At 35.2% G+C, this 20,977-nt stretch overlaps 1 protein-coding gene across 8 annotated transcripts in view; it reads right to left on the bottom strand.

Moving 5' to 3' along the window:
• PPHLN1 (periphilin 1) overlaps positions 1-20,977 on the bottom strand; it is a gene marked incomplete at its 5' end in the record, with an annotated part of 123,534 nt that overhangs the window by 96,358 nt on the left and 6,199 nt on the right. For 4 of the 8 annotated variants that reach the window (XM_079715988.1, XM_079715989.1, XM_079715990.1 and 1 more), the window contains 2 exons: positions 12,238-12,299; positions 14,941-15,105. In XM_079715988.1, coding sequence (XP_079572114.1) covers positions 12,238-12,299; positions 14,941-15,105 — 227 coding nt within the window. The remainder of the gene's footprint in view (positions 1-12,237; positions 12,300-14,940; positions 15,106-20,977) is intronic. The other 4 variants (XM_079715992.1, XM_079715994.1, XM_079715993.1 and 1 more) reach the window with 1 other exon arrangement.

Below are 20,977 nucleotides of genomic sequence, written 5' to 3'. Positions count from 1 at the left end.
TGATTTTTCACTTCCTAAGCATTTATCAAATTTAACCCTTTTCCTCCACCCCCAACTCCCCTTCTCCAATTAAGATATTCATGGTTTCTTATTCTATCTCTAGTGTCACCTTTATTTTTTATTTATTTATTTATTTTTGGCTGCATTGGGTCTTTGTTGCTGTGTGTGGGCTTTCTCTAGTTGCTGTGAGCAGGGGCTACTCTTCGCTGTGGTGTGTGGGCTTCTCATTGCGTGGCTTCTCTTGTTGCAGAGCATGGGCTCTAGGCGCCTGGGCTTCAGGAGTTGTGGCTCATGGGCTCTGGAGCACAGGCTCAGTAGTTGTGGTGCACGAGCTTAGTTGCTCCATGGCATGTGGGATCTTCCTGGACCAGGGCTCGAACCTGTGTCCCCTGCATTGGCAGGCAGATTCTTAACCACTGCGCCACCAGGGAAGCCCTAGTGCCATCTTTAAAAGTCATCCCCTACACTGAAGACAAGCTACAACCTGACTGCGTTACTGTAGCCCCCCTCTTTCTACCAAGCTAAAATTTTTCAGTTCCCTGCAGTTAATAGAATAAAACCCAGACAGACTTCTTAGTTATAGTTTAATCCACAGTTCCCCAGCTCTTACAAAATCACCTATTAATAGCTCTACACATCATGCTTTACACAGCTTTGCTCATGCTCTTCCCTTTGTAGGAATATGGTCCCTGTTATTCTTTTTCTGATTAACTCTTACTTTTCCTTCAGGTTCTGTTCAAATTATCCACCCCTACCAGAAACTTTTAATAAAACCTCAATACAGGATAAGTGCTTATTTGTCTTCAGCACTTGATGAAACTTCAGCACGTATTATATTATGCTATGTACTTGTGCATCTATTTCACTACCTAGACTGTAAGTCAGTGATACAAACACAGTGGCCTACACATAGTAAACACTCAATAAATATTTGTACACCTGAACTAAATAGAAAAGGATGGGGCTTCCCTGGTGGCGCAGTGGTTGGGAGTCTGCCTGCCAATGCGGGGGACATGGGTTCGAGCTCTGGTCTGGGGGGATGCCACATGCCGCAGAGCGGCTAGGCCCGTGAGCCACAACTACTGAGCCTGCGCGTCTGGAGCCTGTGCTCCACAACGGGAGAGGTCGCGAAAGTGAAAGGCCCGCACACCACGATTAAGAGTGGCCCCCGCTTGCCGCAACTGGAGAATAAACAAAAAAACAAACAAATAAATAAATAAAAAGAAAAAAGATGTTATACAGTATTTTTCTCCATCAGATTATCACCTAAGAAGATAAAATAGCTATAATAATATTAAAAATTAAATATACTCTTTTTAAAAAATCAATAAGTATGAAATACTTAACAACTAAATCAAAATTTTCCATATGTTAATGCAGGGGAAAAAAAGCAGTATTTAAAAATAAAGTATACTGACCACTTGGTGACACTCTTGTTCCATATTTTTATGTATTATTTAGTAGTTTAAATAAATTCCATCCTAAGGTTTATTATAAGACCTCATAAGTACAGGGGGAAAAGTGACTGTTAAAAATAACCTCATTCTATCTAAATCAATAAAGTATGACATGTTCCTTGAATACAAAACGAAAAAAATCCTAACATATTCTGAATTTCATCTACAAGTGTGTTTTGAACAAATAGATAATATAATCACTGAGTAAATACAGAATCAAGATTAGTAGGTGATGATATACTTGAAATGTAGACAAATTACCAGGTATGTGGCTCTATTAAATAAGAAAGTTAGGGAGGGGATATGGGGACATATGTATACATATAGCTGATTCACTTTGTTGTACAGAAGAAACTAACACAACATTGTAAAGCAATTATACTCCAATAAAGATATTAAAAAAAAATAAGAAAGTGACAAGCGGGGGGCGGGGTTTGTTGCATGAGGATGATAGAAAACTTGATACGTTCTCTTTTCCTCTGTTAGCTGTTATTTCATCCAGTTGCTTGCAGTGATTCCACAGTCCCATTAATAAAACATATTTCAATATAAACCACTAATACACACACACACACGCTAGATTTATAAAGTACGTAATGTGCTACAATATGAAACACATAAAACAGAACGTTCCACTGCCAGTAACAGACCTGTGGAAGATGGTGTGAAAACAAGGCACCCCAGTAGCAGCCAGTGATGGCAATCTGCAAAAGGAAGGTGCTGGGGAGTCCAGGAGTGTAAGCAAATATATTGAGGGTGCTGGTTTCAGGTCTGAGATCAGATTTTACTCTATTTACAAGCTAATGAGTTAGACTGTTACTGTTTCATGGATGCCTGCAGAAGACACAAGACTCTTGGGTCAGAGACAAAGTACTTAATACATCAGCATAGCAAACAACATAAGTGCTGGCATGTTTGTGTCAGTTTCCCCAGGTCCCAAGTCCCACAGGGATGATGTGAAATGAGCCCAGGTGGATGCACATGTCGTGGGTTTGGTTCATAACTGAGGAACACTGAACTTGGGGAACCCAAGTAAAAAACCTCTATTTTTACCTCAAGCAATAAGCAAGCCTATTCTTTGACACAGAGGGTGATATTACCTTATCCTTCAAGAGTGCTCACTACAAACTCAGCTGTGAGAAATAATATGGATAAAAAGTGATCAGGGGGCTTCCCTTGTGGCGCAGTGGTTGAGAGTCCGCCTGCCGATGTAGGGGACACGGGTTCGTGCCCCAGTCCGGGAAGATCCCACATGCCGTGGAGCAGCTAGGCCCGTGAGCCATGGCCGCTGAACCTGTGCGTCTGGAGTCTGTGCTCCGCAACGGGAGAGGCCACAACAGTGAGAGGCCCGCGTACCGCAAAAAAAAAAAAGTTTTGGAAATAGTGCAGATGGTTGTACAACACTGTAAATGTAATTAATGCCAGTGAATTGTATAACTGAAAGTTATACAAAGTAACAAAGAAGTTACTTTGAAGGGATTCACACTGGCCAAATTTGGGCATCAAAATAATAGTAGCAACAGATTATACCACACTGAACAAAGTTTTGTTTGTTTTTTAAAGGGGCTGGTGGAGAGAAGAGAAAGCTAAAGCTCTTCTCACAACAGAATGCCTGCATAATAAATATAGAAAGAAGCACCTAATTACAGAATCACCCATTTAAAAGCATCTCATTAATAATTAATTCAGGCAAGAAACATCAATGGATGCTACAACTAGGGGGTGAAAGTGGGATGAAGAATGCCATAATCACATACTTTCAAAGTATCTCCCCACAAACACTAACTTGAAGGGAGGAGGCTAACGTCACAGTGAAGAAATTTCACAGACCCCATCTTAATCAAGTGATAAAAGACAACAATACTAATAAGGGGACAAATCAACAGCATGTGCAACCTAACAGGATGCAATACAAAGAACACAGCATCACTTCAGAAACTGCATCAGAAAAAAATGCATAACCTGGATCTCATCATGAAGAAACATTAGACAAACCCAAATTGAGAAACATTCTATAAAATGTCTGTCCTGTATTCATTTTGCCAAAAACAGCCATAAAAATCAAGGAAAGACTGAGAAACTGTTCCAGATTAAGGAAGTCTACAAAAACATGACCTATGAGATCAGATAGATCTTTTTGCTATTAAGTGCATTACTGGGGCAGTGTTGGAGACATTAATGGGGTCTCTGGTGAAGGATTACAGGAATTCTTTGAATTATTCTTGCAACTTTTTTAAATTTTAAAAACTGTTTCAAATCAAATATTTTAAATGTTCTAATATTTCCTTCCCACAGTAAGGAATTATTATGTATACCCGACTGACAAAAACAAAAACACTGACTAGCATGGTTCTCCTAACTGCTCAGAACATTATTCTCTTACAAAAATACATGACTCTCTTTGTCTGGTTTACAATGCAGTAATTTTTTCCCCCTAGAACAACAGCTATTTTCCACTCACAAAGTCTTTTAGGTAGAAGCTCCAGAAAGATGCCAGTCAGTAAAAGCTATAGCTTTTGTGATAGTGTAAAATGTGAAATGTTACTGAAGACATCCAGACATCAAATGAAGGTACAGGAAGGTGCTGAAGTAGAAGCACTTTCTACTCCACTACCCTGTTTTATTTTTCTTCATAAAAATGTTTTGTTTTTTATCTGTTTACTATCTATACTAAAATGTAGGCTTTGTGAAAGTAGGAGCTTATTGTCTCCAGAGGCTAGAAGAGTACCTGACATAGTAAACACTTACCAAATGAATGAACATACCATATAGAATTAACTCCATACCCTGAAAAGAGAATATACCTTGCTTTTTTTCCACAGTTAACATTTATTAAATTACTATGTGACAGGCATGGTAAAATATGCATTGTATGTGTGAAATCACTTAATCCTTTTAAAGTTGAAGTATAGTTGATTTACAATATTGTGTTAGTTTCAGGTGTGCAGCATAGTGATTCAGTATTTTTGCAGTTTATATTCCATTACAGGTTATTTCAAGATAATGGGTATAATTCCCTATGCTATATAGTATTGGGCTGGCCAAAAAGTGCCTTCGGTTTTTAAGTAAAAATAAAAGACACATTTTTCATTTTCACCAAGAACTTTATTGAACAACGTATTCACCTTTTTGTTTCACTACCTTCTGCCATTTTTCAGGCAACTTCATAATTCCACCTTCCCAAAACATTTTATCTTTTTTGAGCAAAGAACTGTTCCAGGTGCCTTTTACAGTCTTCCAGGGAACTGAAATTTTGTCCATTAAGAGAATTTTGTAAAGACCGAAATAAATGGAAATCTGAAGGTGCAATGTCTGGTGAATATGACGGATGAATCAGAACTTCCCAGCCAAACTGTAAGTTTTTGCCTGGTCATCAAAGAAACATGCGTTCTTGTGTTATCCTGATGGAAGATTATGCATTTTCTGTTGACTAATTCCAGATGCTTTTTGTCAAGTGCTGCTTTCAGTTGGTCTAATTGGAAGTAGTACTTGTTGGAATTAATCATTTGGTTTTCCAGAAGGAGCTCATAATTCCACCATATACACAACATCACCTTCTTTGATGAAGACCGGCCTTTGGTGTGGTTGGTGGTGGTTCATTTCACTTGCCCCACGATCTCTTGTTCCACATTGTTGTACAGTATCCACTTTTCATTGCCCAACACAATTTGTTTTAAAAACGGAACGTTTTCATTACGTTTAAGTAGAGAATCGCATGTGGAAATATGATCAAGGAGTTTTTTTTCATTTTACGTATGTGGAACCCAAATATCAAAGTGATTAACATAGCCAAGCTGGTGCAATTGATTTTCTTTTTTTTTTTTTTCAGCTTACCCTTCCCCCTCCCCATATTCTCAAGTCCATTCTCTAGTAGATCTGTGTCTTTATTCCTGTCTTACCCCTATGTTCTTCATGACATTTTTTTTTCTTAAATTCCATATATATGTGTCAGCATACAGTATTTGTCTTTCTCTTTCTGACTTACTTCACTCTGTATGACAGACTCTAGGTCCATCCACCTCATTACAAATAGCTCAATTTCGTTCCTTTTTATGGCTGAGTAATATTCCATTGTATATACATGCCACATCTTCTTTATCCATTCATCCGATGATGGACACTTAGGTTGTTTCCATCTCCCAGCTATTGTAAATAGGGCTGCTATGAACATTTTGGTACATGACTCTTTTTGAATTCTGGTTTTCTCAGGGTATATGCCCAGTAGTGGGATTGCTGGGTCATATGGTAGTTCTATTTGTAGTTTTTTAAGGAACCTCCATACCGTTCTCCATAGTGGCTGTACCAATTCACATTCCCACCAGCAGTGCAAGAGGGTTCCCTTTTTTCCACACCCTCTCCAGCATTTATTGTTTCTAGATTTTTTGATGATGGCCATTCTGACTGGTGTGAGATGATATCTCATTGTAGTTTTGATTTGCATTTCTCTAATGAGTAAAGATGTTGAGCATCCTTTCACGTGTTTGTTGGCAGTCTGTATATCTTCTGTGGAGAAATGTCTATTTAGGTCTTCTGCCCATTTTTGGATTGGGTTGTTTGTTTTTTTGTTATTGAGCTGCATGAGCTGCTTATAAATTTTGGAGATTAATCCTTTGTCAGTTGCTTCATTTGCAAATATTTTCTCCCATTCTGAGGGTTGTCTTTTGGTCTTGTTTATGGTTTCCTTTGCTGTGCAAAAGCTTTTAAGTTTCATTAGGTCCCATGTGTTTATTTTTGTCTTTATTTCCATTACTCTAGGAGGTGGGTCATAAAGGATCTTGCTGTGATTTATGTCATAGAGTGTTCTGCCTATGTTTTCCTCTAAGAGTTTGATAGTGTCTGGCCTTACATTTACGTCTTTAATCCATTTTGAGCTTATTTTTGTGTATGGTGTTAGGGAGTGATCTAATCTCATACTTTTACATGTCCCTGTCCAGTTTTCCCAGCACCACTTATTGAAGAGACTGTCCTTTCTCCACTGTACATTCCTGCCTCCTTTATCAAAGATAAGGTGACCATATGTGCATGGGTTTATCTCTGGGCTTTCTATCCTGTTCCATTGATCTATCTTTCTGTTTTTGTGCCAGTACCACACTGTCTTGATTACTGTAGCTTTGTAGTATAGTCTGAAGTCAGGGAGCCTGATTCCTCCAGCTCCAGTTTTCGTTCTCAAGATTGCTTTGGCTATTCGGGGTCTTTTGTGTTTCCATACAAATTGTGAAATTTTTTGTTCTAGTTCTGTGAAAAATGGTGCAATTGATTTTCAATGCTTGATTTGGATATTCTGAGTATGTCAGCTATCTCCCATGTGGTATAATGTTGATTGTTCTCAATTAATGTCTCAATTTGATCACTATCAACTTCAAATGGTCTACCCGCGAGTGGAGCATCGTCCAGCGAGAAATCTCAAACAGGAAACTTCGCAAACCACTTTTGACACGTTCAGTCAGTCACAGCACCTTCTCCATATAGTGCATAAATCTTTTTTGCGTTTCAGTTGCATTTTCACCTTTCTTGAAATAATAAAGCATAATATGCCGAAAATGTTGCTTTTTTTCTTCCATCTTCAGTATTAAAATGGCTACATAAAAATTCACCAATTTTGATGTCTTTTGTTTTAATGCACGCTGATATGACAGCGGTCACATACAATCTAACAAAACTGTCTCGAATGACGTTAAAGACAACTAAGTTCTACTAGAGCCATCTTACGGAAAAAAAAATGAATGAACCTTTTGGCCAACCCAGTATATAGTTATTTTTTTATCTGTTTTATACTGATACACAGTAGTTTGTATCTGTTAATCCCATACCTCTAATTTGTCCCTTCCACCTTTCCTCTCCCCTTTGGTAACCAGTTTGTTTTCTATAACAGTGAATCGTTTCTGTCTTGTATATACATTCCTTTGCATTATTTGTTAGTTTCCACATTTAAGTGATATAGCACTTGTCTTTCTCTGACTTACTTCACCTAGCATAATATTCTCTAGGTCCATCCACGTTGCTGCAAATGGCAGTATTTCATTCTTTTTTTATAGTTCAGTAATATTCTATTGTATATATATATACCATGTCTTCTTAATTCATTCGTCTGTTGATGGGCACTTGGGTTGCTTCCACGTCTTAGCTATTATAAATAGTGCTTCTATGAACACTGAGGTGCATGTATATATCCAGAAAATATTCAAAAAGAAAATATCTTATTTTAATGCTCATGGTACAGATAAGAAAACTGATCAACTAATGATCAATGAATTTCAAACAGTAGAGTAAGAATACAGGCAACATTCTCTGATCACAGAATAACTAGAATATACTATGTCAGAATCAGTATAAAATTGCTACATATCTGAATCAGTGGGATACAGTTACAACAATGCTTAAAGGAAATTTCAAAACTTTACTTATGTTAATAAATAAGAAAAACACTTCACATCGGTAAGAATGGCTATCAACAAAAACATCTACAAACAATAAATGCGGAAAGGGTGTGGAGAAAAGGGAATCCTCCTACACTGCTGGCAGGAATGTAAATTGGTATAGCCACTATGGAGAACAGTATGGAGGTTCCTTAAAAAACTAAAAATAGAACTACCATATGACTCAGCAATCCCACTCCTGGGCATATACCCAGAGAAAACCATAACTCGAAAAGATACATTCACTCCAATGTTCATTGCAGAGCTATTTACAATAGCCAGGACATGGAAGCAACCTAAATGTCCATCAACAGAGGAATGGGTAAAGAAGATATAGTACATATACATACAATGGAATATTACTCAGCCATAAAAAAGAACAAAATAATGCCATCTGCAGCAACATGGATGAACCTAGAGACTGTCATACTGAGTGAAGTAAGTCAGACACAGAAAGACAAATATCATGATATTTGTGGAATCTAAATCTTATATGTGGAGTCTAAAAAAAAGAGTACAAATGAAATTATTTACAAAACAGAAGTAAAGTCACGGATGTAGAAAGCAAACTTATGGTTACCAGTGGACTGGGGGGGTTAAATTGGGAGGTTGGGATTGACATTTACAATACTATATATAAAATAGATAACTAATAACAACCTGCTGTATAGCACAGGGAACTCTATTCAATACTCTGTAATGGCCTATATGGGGAAAGAATCTGAAAAAAAAAAAAGTGGATATATGTATAACTGATTCACTTTGCTGTACACCTGAAACTAACACAACATTGTAAATCAACTATACTCCAATAAAAATTTAAAAAATTAAAAATTAAAAAATTAAAACTGCTTCACCAATGAGAAATAAAAAAGAAAAACAAATTAAACTTGAATTAATATATTAGATTTTTTAAATGAAAGCATAAGGGTTTTAGGCCTTTAGAAGGCAAACTGGAAACATCTATTAAAATTTTAAATATATATGCCCTTTGACCCAGAAACTCCACTTTTGGCAATCTATCCCATAGAAACCAAAGTACTGTTTCTTAAAGATATTATGTACTCAGATTTATTGCAGCACTGTTTTGTACTGGAAACAGCATGAATATTCATCAATAGGTGAACAACTAAATTATTTGGTATAGCCACAAAATGGAACATTACTTGGCCACTAAAATGATTCAAATTAAAGTTAAACCAAATAACTTGGAGGGATTTTCACAAGCCTCTGAAGGAGAAAAGCAACTTAGAGAAAAGTGTGTATAACATGATCTCATAAACAAAAATCAAATACCCAAAATGTCTATGAATATGGAGAAAAGTAGAATATACACCAAGCTGTTAACATAGCTGTTAAGATTGAGGAGTCACATATACGATTTTATTTCATTTATGTAAAATTATACACAGGCACAGGGAAAAAAATGCTAAAAAAGACAAAAAGAAGAAAGATAAAAACAAACTCTTATTTTAAACACTGAAAAACAATAGAATTAAAATAATCCAAGAGCTGTTTCAAAAAACAAAAGAGCTGTTTATTTAGGGAGAAATATAAACCATTAACTAACCTAACCAAAAGCTGTGCTTTTTTAATTTTGATTTTCATATTCAGGTCTCTATTATATCAGATTATTTATGTTGACATGCCAGGCTTCCAAATTCACATTTTTCCCCCAAATGTATAGCAGTTTGTCCTAGTACTATTTATTAAAAAGTTCATTCTTTCCCCATTTGATTTTTAATACTACTAATATCCTAAATTCCTAGACATATCTAGGTTTGCTTCCAGATTCCCTATTCTATTTCACTGTTTACATTACTATAGCTTTAATAAGTTTTGATATATAGCATATTCAGTCTTCACATGTTTTTCAATATCTAGGTTTGCTTCCAGATTCCCTATTCTGTTTCACTGTCTACATTATTACAGCTTTAATAAGTTTTGATATATGGCATATTCAGTCTTCACATGTTTTTCAATATCTAGGTTTGCTTCCAGATTCCCTATTCTGTTTCACTGTTTACATTACTACAGCTTTAATAAGTTTTGATATATGGCATATTCAGTCTTCACATGTTTTTCAATATCTAGGTTTGCTTCCAGATTCCCTATTCTGTTTCACTGTTTACATTACTACAGCTTTAATAAGTTTTGATATATGGCATATTCAGTCTTCACACGTTTTTCAATACTATTTTTGCTATTTGGCCCTTCACTCTTCATATTAACTTTAGAATCAGTTTGCCAACTTCTATGCAAAAAACAAAAAAAAATCCTGGAATTTAGACTGGAACCACATTGAATTCACACCTGAATTTGAAGAGAAATGACATATTTGTGATATTGTCTCTTCATAGCCAAGGATGCTGTGTTGCTCCTTTTACTCAGGACTTTAAAATGTTCTTTAGAAATGACTTGTAATTTCATCTAAATAGGTCTCACACACTTCAGTTAAATTTATTCTTATTACTCCTTATAGTTTTCCTGCTATAGTATTTTTGTAATTAATTTATTTATATATATATATATATATTGGCTGTGTTGGGTCTTCGTTGCTGCGCATGAGCTTTCTGTAGTTGCAGCGAGCCGGGGTTACTCTTTGTTGAGGTGCGTGGGCTTCTCATTGAGGTGGCTTTTCTTGTTGCAGAGCACAGGCTCTAGGCGTGCGGGCTTCAGTAGTTGTGGCATGCAGGCTCAGTAGTTGTGGCTTGAGGGCTCTAGAGCGCAGGCTCAGTAGTTGTGGCACATGGGCTTAGTAACTCCGTGGCATGTGGGATCTTCCCGGACCAGGGCTTAAACCTGTATCCCCTGCATTGGCAGGCAGAGTCTAAACCACTGCGCCACCAGGGAAGTCCCTGCTATAGTGTTTTTAAATTACGCTATCTAATTTATGCTGCTGATAGTTGATTTTATTATACTGAACTTTGCTAATATTCTAGTAGTTCTATAGTTTATAGACTGCTTTGGATTTCCTGCATAGATAATTATACAATCTGTAAATAGTTTTGTTTCTTTCCTTCTAACCCTTAACCTTCACTTTTCTTGTCTTACTGAAGGTGTTGAGACCACCATTACCACAACGAATAGAAGCAGTGAAAACAGGCATTGTTGCTTTGTTCTGGTTTTAAGGCGAATGCTTCTAACTTTACCATTCAGTATAGCAAATGCCTATCAAATAAAGGAAATTCTCTTCTATTCCTAGCTGGCTGACAGTTTTTATAATTACTGAGTGTTAAATTTTATCAAAGTATTTTTCAGCATCTATTATCTCTGCTGCTTCTTTTGAGAGGCAGTCTGCCATGAGTTCTGAACATCCCTGTACATGCCTGCCATACATACCAAACTGAAAGACCTAACCATCCAGTGATACTGAAGAGTTTTTGTAACTGGTCAAGAGACAGTTCAGCAGGTCAAGGTGACCACAGCATAATTACCATGTGACTGCTTACTCCCTGGGAAAGGACTGGCTTGCTTCCTGATTGCAACAAAAGGTACCTAGCACTTAACTCTGGGTTCCTTAGCTGCAATGCATAGCCACCATCTCTGCCAATCACATCACCCTGTGGGACCTGGGGTCAGGAAACCAATACTGCTATGCTGATGCCCCTTCTGACTGCTGTGCTATGAGTAATTAACTGCCCTGCTCTTATCCACTGAATCCAGCTGTCTACTTCTGGCACCTATGGAGCTGTGGCAGTTACTCCTTGCCATTCTCCATGAGTTTGGGGTTCTTGTCTGACAGTCTACAAGAGATCTTTAAAAGGCTCCTTTTACAACTTCCAACACTACCAGAGTGAAATCATTTAAAAAAAACAACTATCAACCTGGTTAAATATGTCCATCTTTTTTTTCTAACTATTCTATCAAATGCCTCTATTAAGTAACCAAAGCTAACAATGATCGAGGTCCTTCCAAAATGCGTTTTCCTAACAGAACTTAATTGATCAAAATAAAGCAACTGAGAGATGCTTTTTAATAGGAGGCAATTTGTAATGACTCAAATATTTTCAAGAAGGATACTTCTGGAAAAAATGCCTTATTTTCTAATTAAGCAAATACATACCTTATAATCCACATGACTCATTAAGAATAATTAAATAATTAGAGAAGAATATAACAAGAGTTTAAATATTTTTAAATATATATTTTTACTGTCAATTACAAAATGCCAAGAGATACAGAACTCTAGCTATTAGTGCCATTAATATATTACACAGTCACAAAAAGAACATAATGCTAGTTGCTTTCAAATTTTTAAATCCTATTAAATATTTCATTGATGTGCCTTGAGGTTAGATTTCAATAGCAGGCATCTCAGTGAGGCAAATATCAAAGTAATTATATTATTTTTATCTTTTTACCTGTATTCAGGCTGTCGGCTTGCAGAATGATCATCTCTAGTCCACCGATAGCCAGATTCATCCTGTAACAGAAAAACGTTACTTAGATATTCATTTACATTATTTTGGTCAGGTAGGGTATATATGTATCTAACAGAACTACTGGAAACTAGTCTCTAAGACCAAAATAATATGAGGGCAAAGACACCTTTCTAAATTTCTCTGAGCTTCAAAGGCATAAAAAAGTAAAAAGGATACTGCAAGTCAACCATTTCAACAACTAATTTGGTAGACTGACAACCTGTGGTACCATTTATCTCTATTAAAATACTTAAAGTATTTCTTTGGTAGGCCCAAACAGCCTTATTACCAAAAGCACATGCCAACATTCACAACATAGAAAGTCTGTTCGAGAACAAAGGTTCAATTTAAATTTAGCCAAGCACACATTTCTCGACCTTTCATTTTATTCTTCCTCTGTCAAGTTTGCTCAGCAATTTTCATATTCAAGCCCAATGAAGAACTTGTCACTTTTCTTGTTCAAGTTTCCTTTCCTCAACCTACCTCCCATTAAAAACCACAACTGGAAACAATATAATAAGAAATCAACACTTACTGATAAGCTATATTAGAACAAGATGTGGCACTAAGTTTAAAATTAATCAAAGAAAGCACACTTTGACCTCTAAAACAAATTTGGAAAAGGTACATATAAAAGAACCACATGGTAATCCACACTCAATTACTTTAAAATTATACAAAGAACAATGTACAATCAGCCGTCCATACCCACAGGTTCTGCATCGGCTCAAAAATACTGGGGAAGGGGGAATTCTAGAAAGTTCCAAAAAGCAAAACTTAAATTTGCTGCATGCCAGCAACTATTTACATAGCACTATGTTGTATTAGCTATTATAAATAATCTAGAGATGATTTAAAGTATACGGAAGATATGCATAGGTTATATGCAAATAGTATGCCATTTTATATAAGGGACTTGAGCAACCTCAGGTTTTGGTATCCTGGTGGGTCCTGGAACTAATCCCCTGATATCGAGGGACCACTGTAACATGTGCATTACCTACAATCAGAAACACTGATTTACCTAAAATAAATACTATCTTCATCCTCCTCTTTAGCATCACGTACTCTATTCTTACATAAGTAAAATGTATTCATCATTTTCCTTCCCAACATTCAACTATTAACAAACAAAAGAAAAAACTCAATAGCTATAATAGAATATTGGATCAAGTAAGCAGTTTGCTTTATACTAACTGAACTCTAGGTAAGAATTAGCGTCATGAGAATCCTAAGGATCTCAAGTGGGCCTGCTTGCTTGTTTGAAGAAAATTTAAAGAGAAAATGTGTCAAGTATGAATAAACACAATTTGTAACAACAATAGTAAAAAATATTATCGAGGCACTATTATGCTGCAAGGTTTTAGAAAATAATCTTGTCCATATGGCTTCAAATACAAACTGGCCCAATGAATCCAAAATTCCCTGTCTACACTAAATGGCCACAGGGTTTTCCTAAGAGGGATAACAACTGTTTATGCAAAGGCCAAACTGTTTCTCCTTGAGACTACCTGGAAGAATGGCTCTGATGGCAAAATCCAGTATTTCTAAAATAGAGATAACACATAGTATTTACTTTTCAATACCAAACCCTTCTTCCTAAAGGAACAGCATGACATTTAAAATTGAACAAAATAAAAATCAATTCTATTGAGAAGTAAGGAAGCTATAACACCTCAAACCTAAAAACAAACACAAGAAAATATTGAATAGTCTCACTGCCACTTTAGAATTGTCAAGGGTCACAATGATGTGGTAGTAAGAGAACTAAACTCCCATACATACTCATCTTGGGTAAATCACCTTAGCTCCATTTCCTCAGGTGTAAAGTAAGGAAACTAATTCCAATGGCTACTGTGAGGTCAAATTTAGCATAAGCAATGTCTGAATATGTACTGCTAATTACAACATTATAGAGAAGGGAAGGAGAAAAAGGAGAAAATGTAGGAAAATGGTTTAGCAAAGGAATGTTATAAACATGCAAGCTAGGTCAAAGGAAGTGCATCAAGGAATAGTTTAATCAAGTTCAATAACAGATTATTGCAACATTAAATATATACTTCTAGATTACTAAGGATGATCAAGAGAAAAAACATAATAATAATAGCAATAATGGCTAACACTTAAAAAGTGCTTATTATAGGAAAGGCAATGTTTTGAGGGCTTTCTAATCTGAGTTAGGAAGTAGACTTTAATAATAACAAAAATGAGACTGAGTCTCAACAACCTTAACCCAATCTTACCCACAGCATTTCATCATGATAAAAATAAAGTAATTGTAAGTGGGCACATCCAGTAAAAGATAACTACCTGGTTATCACTTATTAAATACAAAAGCAATAGATAAGATTACCTTTATCTGGTTCTGCAAATCCTTGCCAATTTAGGGGATAAAAAAGCAGGCTAGTTGGAATTAATGTCATTTAGATAGAGCTATCCAGAGGGCTTACCCACTTTGTCCAGCAACCCAAGATTCTTGACTACCAGTTCCCATTTGACAGCTCCAGCAGGCAAGTCAACAGAGCATCAAGCAGGAAGTGTTTATTCAACTGCCTTCATGGCCAGTCCCATAAATTCCAAAAATTACATGATTTTTTAAACTTATAAAAAATAACAATTAGTACATGGGGGAAATTTACATACTCCTCTGTGAGGTGGACCACTTCTTCGATCATGAGATAAACTGCGGCCCTCGTCATATTCTCGGTAATCAACATGACTGTAATATCTACTGTAGCTTCCTTCACCAGGTCTGTCTAGCAGTGGTGGTTTCTTTGGCACAATATTAACTAGTCTATGGTAGCCATCCTAAAACAGACAAAAAGAAATATATAAAAATCACTAACTTCTCTATTTGGTTTTGGAAAGGTTTTTTAAAAAGCACAGGAGTTCTTATCCTTAATCAAATAGAGTAAATGTATAAACAAACAAAAATGCATTAATGAAATAACATGAATATAACTAATAGTAAGGTCTTCACATGAATTAAAGGAAATAAAACTGTTCAATGAAGAAAGCCAGGTGTTTAAAGTAACATGCAGCAATGCAAAAAACCAATCATAAGTAAAAGAAAAAGTACAATATTATTGTTTTAATAAAAAAATAAACTACAAAAGTGAGAATGTTACAGTAGCTCTAATCCCTAACTGTCTAGGAATTTTATAAGTAAAACCATTTAAGATAGCACACATCTTTGGTCTACTGTGTTTGAAGTACTGTTCAGAAGAAATATAAGATTTTTACACATAACCAACAGCAAATAGGGAGGTAATACTGAGCTAGAAAGATCTAGAGAAAACATTTTGCCATTTCTCCAGCAGCACTGGAAAGGAGAGACTTTGATATCATGAGTTTTGAAGCAAAATAAAACTCGTTATAAAATCTGAACTAATTTTCAAAATAATACGTTAATGTTTTAAAGTTTTAGCAGCTGAATGGATTCTTAGTGGGAGTTGGGAAACTGGACAGAGGGAGAAGAACACCTGTCTTAGACAAGAAGCTGCTGTAAAATAACTAAACAAAAATGATTATCAACAAGAAGAACTGGAGAGCTACAGAACATGTAACTGTAAACAATCTGGTCTTAAGCACTCTTGCTATGCTTATCAATATCAGATGAGGTATATGTGAAAGAAACTGGCATGCTATCTAAGTATAAGATATGATCAATATGAGTTAATTAATTTGACAAAATGAAAAACCAAAATATAATGCCCAACGTTCGGGGCTGGTTATTTTACCACCTTAAGTCTCAGTTTCATTATCTGCAAAATGAGATTAATACTAGTACCTACCTCATGGAGTTGTGAGGATTAAATAAAAACCAAATTGTAAAACATTTAGCACAGCAGGACACACTAAGTACTCAAAAAATGTTTGCTATTTTGATTACTATTTTTGCAAGTCTAAGTGAAACACTAAATTCCTCAAAGTGTCTATTTCCTTACATTACTTTTTAGCATTAATAACTACAACTATTCAGATATAAATAATTACATCCAATTCAAATTTCCCAATGGGTAGGAAATTTGTCAATGTGCTAGGAAAAGATAAAATCAATAGTTCATATCTATTTGACAGTTAAAATGACCTACTTAATTTTTTTCCATGGGGATACAACTTGGTTTCCTTCTTTAGTATGTTAGACATTAAATTGTAATATATATTCTGTATGATTACATAAAATATAGTACATAAATGAATTTATTGACTCTTTCTTCTAAACACTATCTTTCACAGAGATTTCAATTAAATCTAAACAAAGTTTCTTAAAAAAAAATTGGCATTAAGCCAAAATTAACATTACAATTTATAGCATTTTCTATTTCAAAATTTATTATACATAAAATTAGAATCACTGATTTCTCCAGTTTCAGGAAACCATAAAATTCCACTCCACAATACCCTTGTTTGTACATGCTTTGGTGAAGGGATGGTGGGGTGAGCATATACACCTAAACGTTTCTATTAATAGACAGCTTATTACCTTACCAAGCAGCCCGTTCCTGTGTTCAACTCCCCCAAATTACTACAAAGTTATTTCAGGATTTTAAAATGTATATGGTAAAACTTTCAAAGAAGTAAAATTCAAGTCACATTTAGTTATATATTTAACAAATTGTTTCTACAAAATAATATAAATGAAAATAATCATTCCAAACTTGTTAATCAGCAAAAGAAAAAATCTCCTAATGACAGTTCTTACATCTAGCAATGAAGATGAAATTGGCATTTCCTTTATGTTTCGAGAAAGTCTTCAAATATAAGTAACATTATACCTTCTCTGCTCTGTAGGCATCTAATCTTAAAGAAAGCTCCCTCATTCTATGAAAAGATTTAAGGAAACGAAGATGACTGTAGGAGTCTGTGACAAAGCAAGACTGTATTTTCAGAGAGTTCATAGCTTATCCAGATATACCATTCAAGAATTTTTTTCTTTCCAATAAAATCCATGATGAGAGGCAAAGATTTCAGAATTTCTTTTTCAAAAGCTTATATTATTAAGAAAGTTCAAACAGTATTTTATATTACTTACAAAGCCAGATCTGAATGGAAACACCACCACTGTTTGAAATTCTTGTACAAATCTTAAATTAAGCTATAAATATGTAATTTTCCTTCCTAAATGCTAATGGAAGTACACAAGGCTTCGGATACTGATGTTTGGAACCTCCTTTTTAGAAATGTTTTGGAAAACAATGGCACCATAATACATAAATCAGAAATAAAAATTATGACTTATGAAGAATACGTTATAGAGCGGTTTTAAGGACAACAGGATCATTTTCAAATTAATTAAAAAATAAACTCAATGGAATGGAAACATTTCTATTATTTAAAATGCAAATGGATCCATCAGACTTGCTTCTCCAAAGTTAGTATTAATGGTATGATCAGTCAGACCAAAAATAAAAAGTACATGTAGTTCATTAAAAAAAAATGATAAATTTAAAAACCCATTTTACTTAATCATTTATCCACTCTGGCAGGACGCAGAAAGCAAAAACATGTATATAAACTTAACCACTTTTTTGAAAAGTTATAGTTCTATGTTTTCCACACTTTTGTAATTGTCATTACCTTAGAGACGAGACAATTCCTACCACAAGGCTGTCTGCATTTCTGAAATATGGACTATTCACAGTTTGCTTGTGCTAATAGAAATCTGATCAGATTAAGATACATATCAAATTAGTTTTGCAATTTTGAAATCTGAAATGGTGATTGTGTTTTGTTGCAAAACAACCAATTATTTCTTCATTTTCTATAAATTCCAATTTAATATAACTACCTGTTATGAGAAACACTTTCATTTTAGTTAAGTAAAAGCACCAAGTTTGATGTTTCTTTGATTCAATATATAAATTACATCAAATTTCCCACACTAATGTTTAGTCTCATTACTAACTGGGTACAGATTATGAGGATTACATTTCTTTAAGAACATTTATTTTCCATTGTCCTTAAAATATACTTTGCACCCATTTTAACACAAAAACATTTTATTTAAAATAAAAATTTTAATATATAAGCACCCCCTTAAGCATCTTTATCTTTTAGGAACACATACTGAAATATTTTCATTTGAAATAAGGTTTTTTGGATTTACTTCAAAATAATCTAGGAGGGAGGAAAGTGGTGAAGGCATAGACAAAACAACATTGACCATGAGTTGATAATTACCATTTGAATGATCTGTCCTTGGGAGTTCATTACATCATTTTGTTTACTTTCATATACTTAATTTTTACCCTTATAAAAAGTCAAAAACAACTAAAACATTAACCTACCAACAAAGTAACTAAGTACAATGGTACATGTAACTATTCAATGCCATTATTTCCTGACACAATCAACTTAGTATGAATGCAAGTTTCATGGGCACAGAAACTTTGGTCTTATTCACTGCTCTATTCCCAGCACCTGGAACAGTACTTGGCACACAGCAAGCAAGCACCACATACATAATATACATTCCACTTTGCTATCTCAATTTTACGCTCCTGTTGGCATCACATGCTTTTTACTAGAAAAGTACCACACCTAACTAAAAAATTTGATTACCCACTAGGCTGGTGGACTTCTGCTTTCAAAACCCTGAGGTTTCCTCACTCTGATCCCTCAAGTTTTATGACATGTCTCTGTATTGTAGCATTTATTGGTTTAATTCACTCACTGAATTTTCAATGAAATATTAATTTTTCTGGGTCATTTTAATGGCTTTCGGGAATAATGGGTCAAATATCTGAAACTGGAACTGCCCCAGAAAATTAGGACAGGACTTCCCTGGTGGCGCAGTGGTTAAGAATCCACCTGCCAATGCAGGGGACACGGGTTCAAGCCCTGGTCTGAGAAGATCCCACATGCCGTGGAGCAACTAAGCCCGTGCGCCACAACTACTGAGCCTGCGCTCTAGAGCCCGTGAGCCACAACTACTGAGCCCACGTGCCACAACTACTGAAGCTTGCGTGCCTAGAGCCCGTGCTCCACAAGAGAAGCCACCACAATGAGAAGGCTGTGCACCACAACGAAGAGCAGCCCCTGCTCGCCACAACTAGAGAAAGCCCACACATAGCAACAAAGACCCAATGCAGCCAAAAATAAATGAAATAATTTTTTTTAAAAAAAGAAAATTAGGACATATTACAGAATGTAGCCAAGAATTGATCAAATCTCTCTGGAAACAGTGACAACAAAAAGAAAGTTAAGTTCATGCAATTCTGTCAGCCAAAAAACTTAAATACCTCTTAGGGCAGCTCTACACAAAGGAACATTATTAAATCAAAACTCAGCAAAGGAACACTTAAGATTTTGTATTTCACATATGTAATTTTCACATTTCAAGTAAACTGTAAAAAAAAAAACATTGCACTTTAGGTAATGATATGCATGTTTAGGTAGGTAATGTAAAGTGTACTGTTGTCCACAGTTTACTTTGAAATGCATCCCCCAAATTTGATGGATTAAGTGTATGCAGAAAGGACAGACAGATGGATAAAGACATGATAAAACAAGTTCAGTAAAATGTTAACAGTTGAATCTAAATGATGAGTAAATGGATGTTCACTATAAAATTCAACTTTGCTGTAGGTTTGAAAACTTTCATAATAAAATACTGAAAAAAGTTTTATTTACATGGGTAAACTTACAGGAACACTGACTAGGTAAAACAATAAAATGCGGGGCATAAAAAGAATTAAATTATGCATGTGCACACTTTTAATAAAAGTGTTTCATGAAATAAGAGTGGGAAGAAAAAGAATATTTCCACATTAATATACTTTAAGCAATAGTATCTGGAATATGTATATAACTGAACTGCTAAATGAAGTAGACTTGATTATTTATTTCAAGTTGGATTAAAAACAGATGTCTGATTTTATCTTGGGTACATTTAAATGTGAGAATATATGGAACAAATATATGTCCCATATATTACCTATAAGGCCTTAGAAATTAACAAACTCATGTTCTGAATTCACTAAAAAATTGATTTCTGATTGGCTAGAGTCTCCAGGAGGGAAATAACCAATGACGAGAACAGTAGAAACATTCAACTAACCCAAGGAAATAAATATTGTTATGTAATTACTTAATTATAAAACCTAATTATGTAACTCAAAACTAATTATATGTGACAGAAAATTTTTTTTTTTTAAATTTTTTTTGGCCACACAACACGGTTTGCGGGATCTTAGTTTCCCCACCAGGGTTTGAACCCAGGCCATGGCAGTGAAAGCTCCGAGTCCTAACCACTGGACCGCCAGGGAACTCCCAAAACATAAAATTTTTTTTAAATGTTGCTGCTCATCACTGCCCTCAGTCTTTACAATTCTCACTGCTACCAAGATTAGAAAATCTTTTACTTAATATGCATTTGTTAAAGGAACAGAAGAAGAAGGCAGGCAGAAGCAGATAGGACTGCTTCAGTCCCAGTTACATTACAGTGCCCCAAATATAAGCTGCTAGTGTTTTGATCCCAGTTTCCAAACTTTACCATCTCTAAAAATCTGAAATAAGCCAATGGAAAATGGACATTTTATGTTGCAACTTCATTAAAATGTTCCACATTACCTATCTGTTCCCTATCAGGCTAACAAGGTGGACTTCCACAACTGGAAATTTACTGGTATCTAAAAGCCATTGTCACAAAACTTGAAAAAGGCTACAAAATCATATA

The sequence above is a fragment of the Hyperoodon ampullatus genome, assembly GCF_949752795.1.
Source record: "Hyperoodon ampullatus genome assembly, chromosome: 11".
In the NCBI taxonomy this organism is placed as follows: Eukaryota; Metazoa; Chordata; class Mammalia; order Artiodactyla; family Ziphiidae; genus Hyperoodon; species Hyperoodon ampullatus.
The sequence above is the reverse complement of the archived record's forward strand: the minus strand, read 5'-3'. Positions and strand labels throughout refer to the sequence as shown.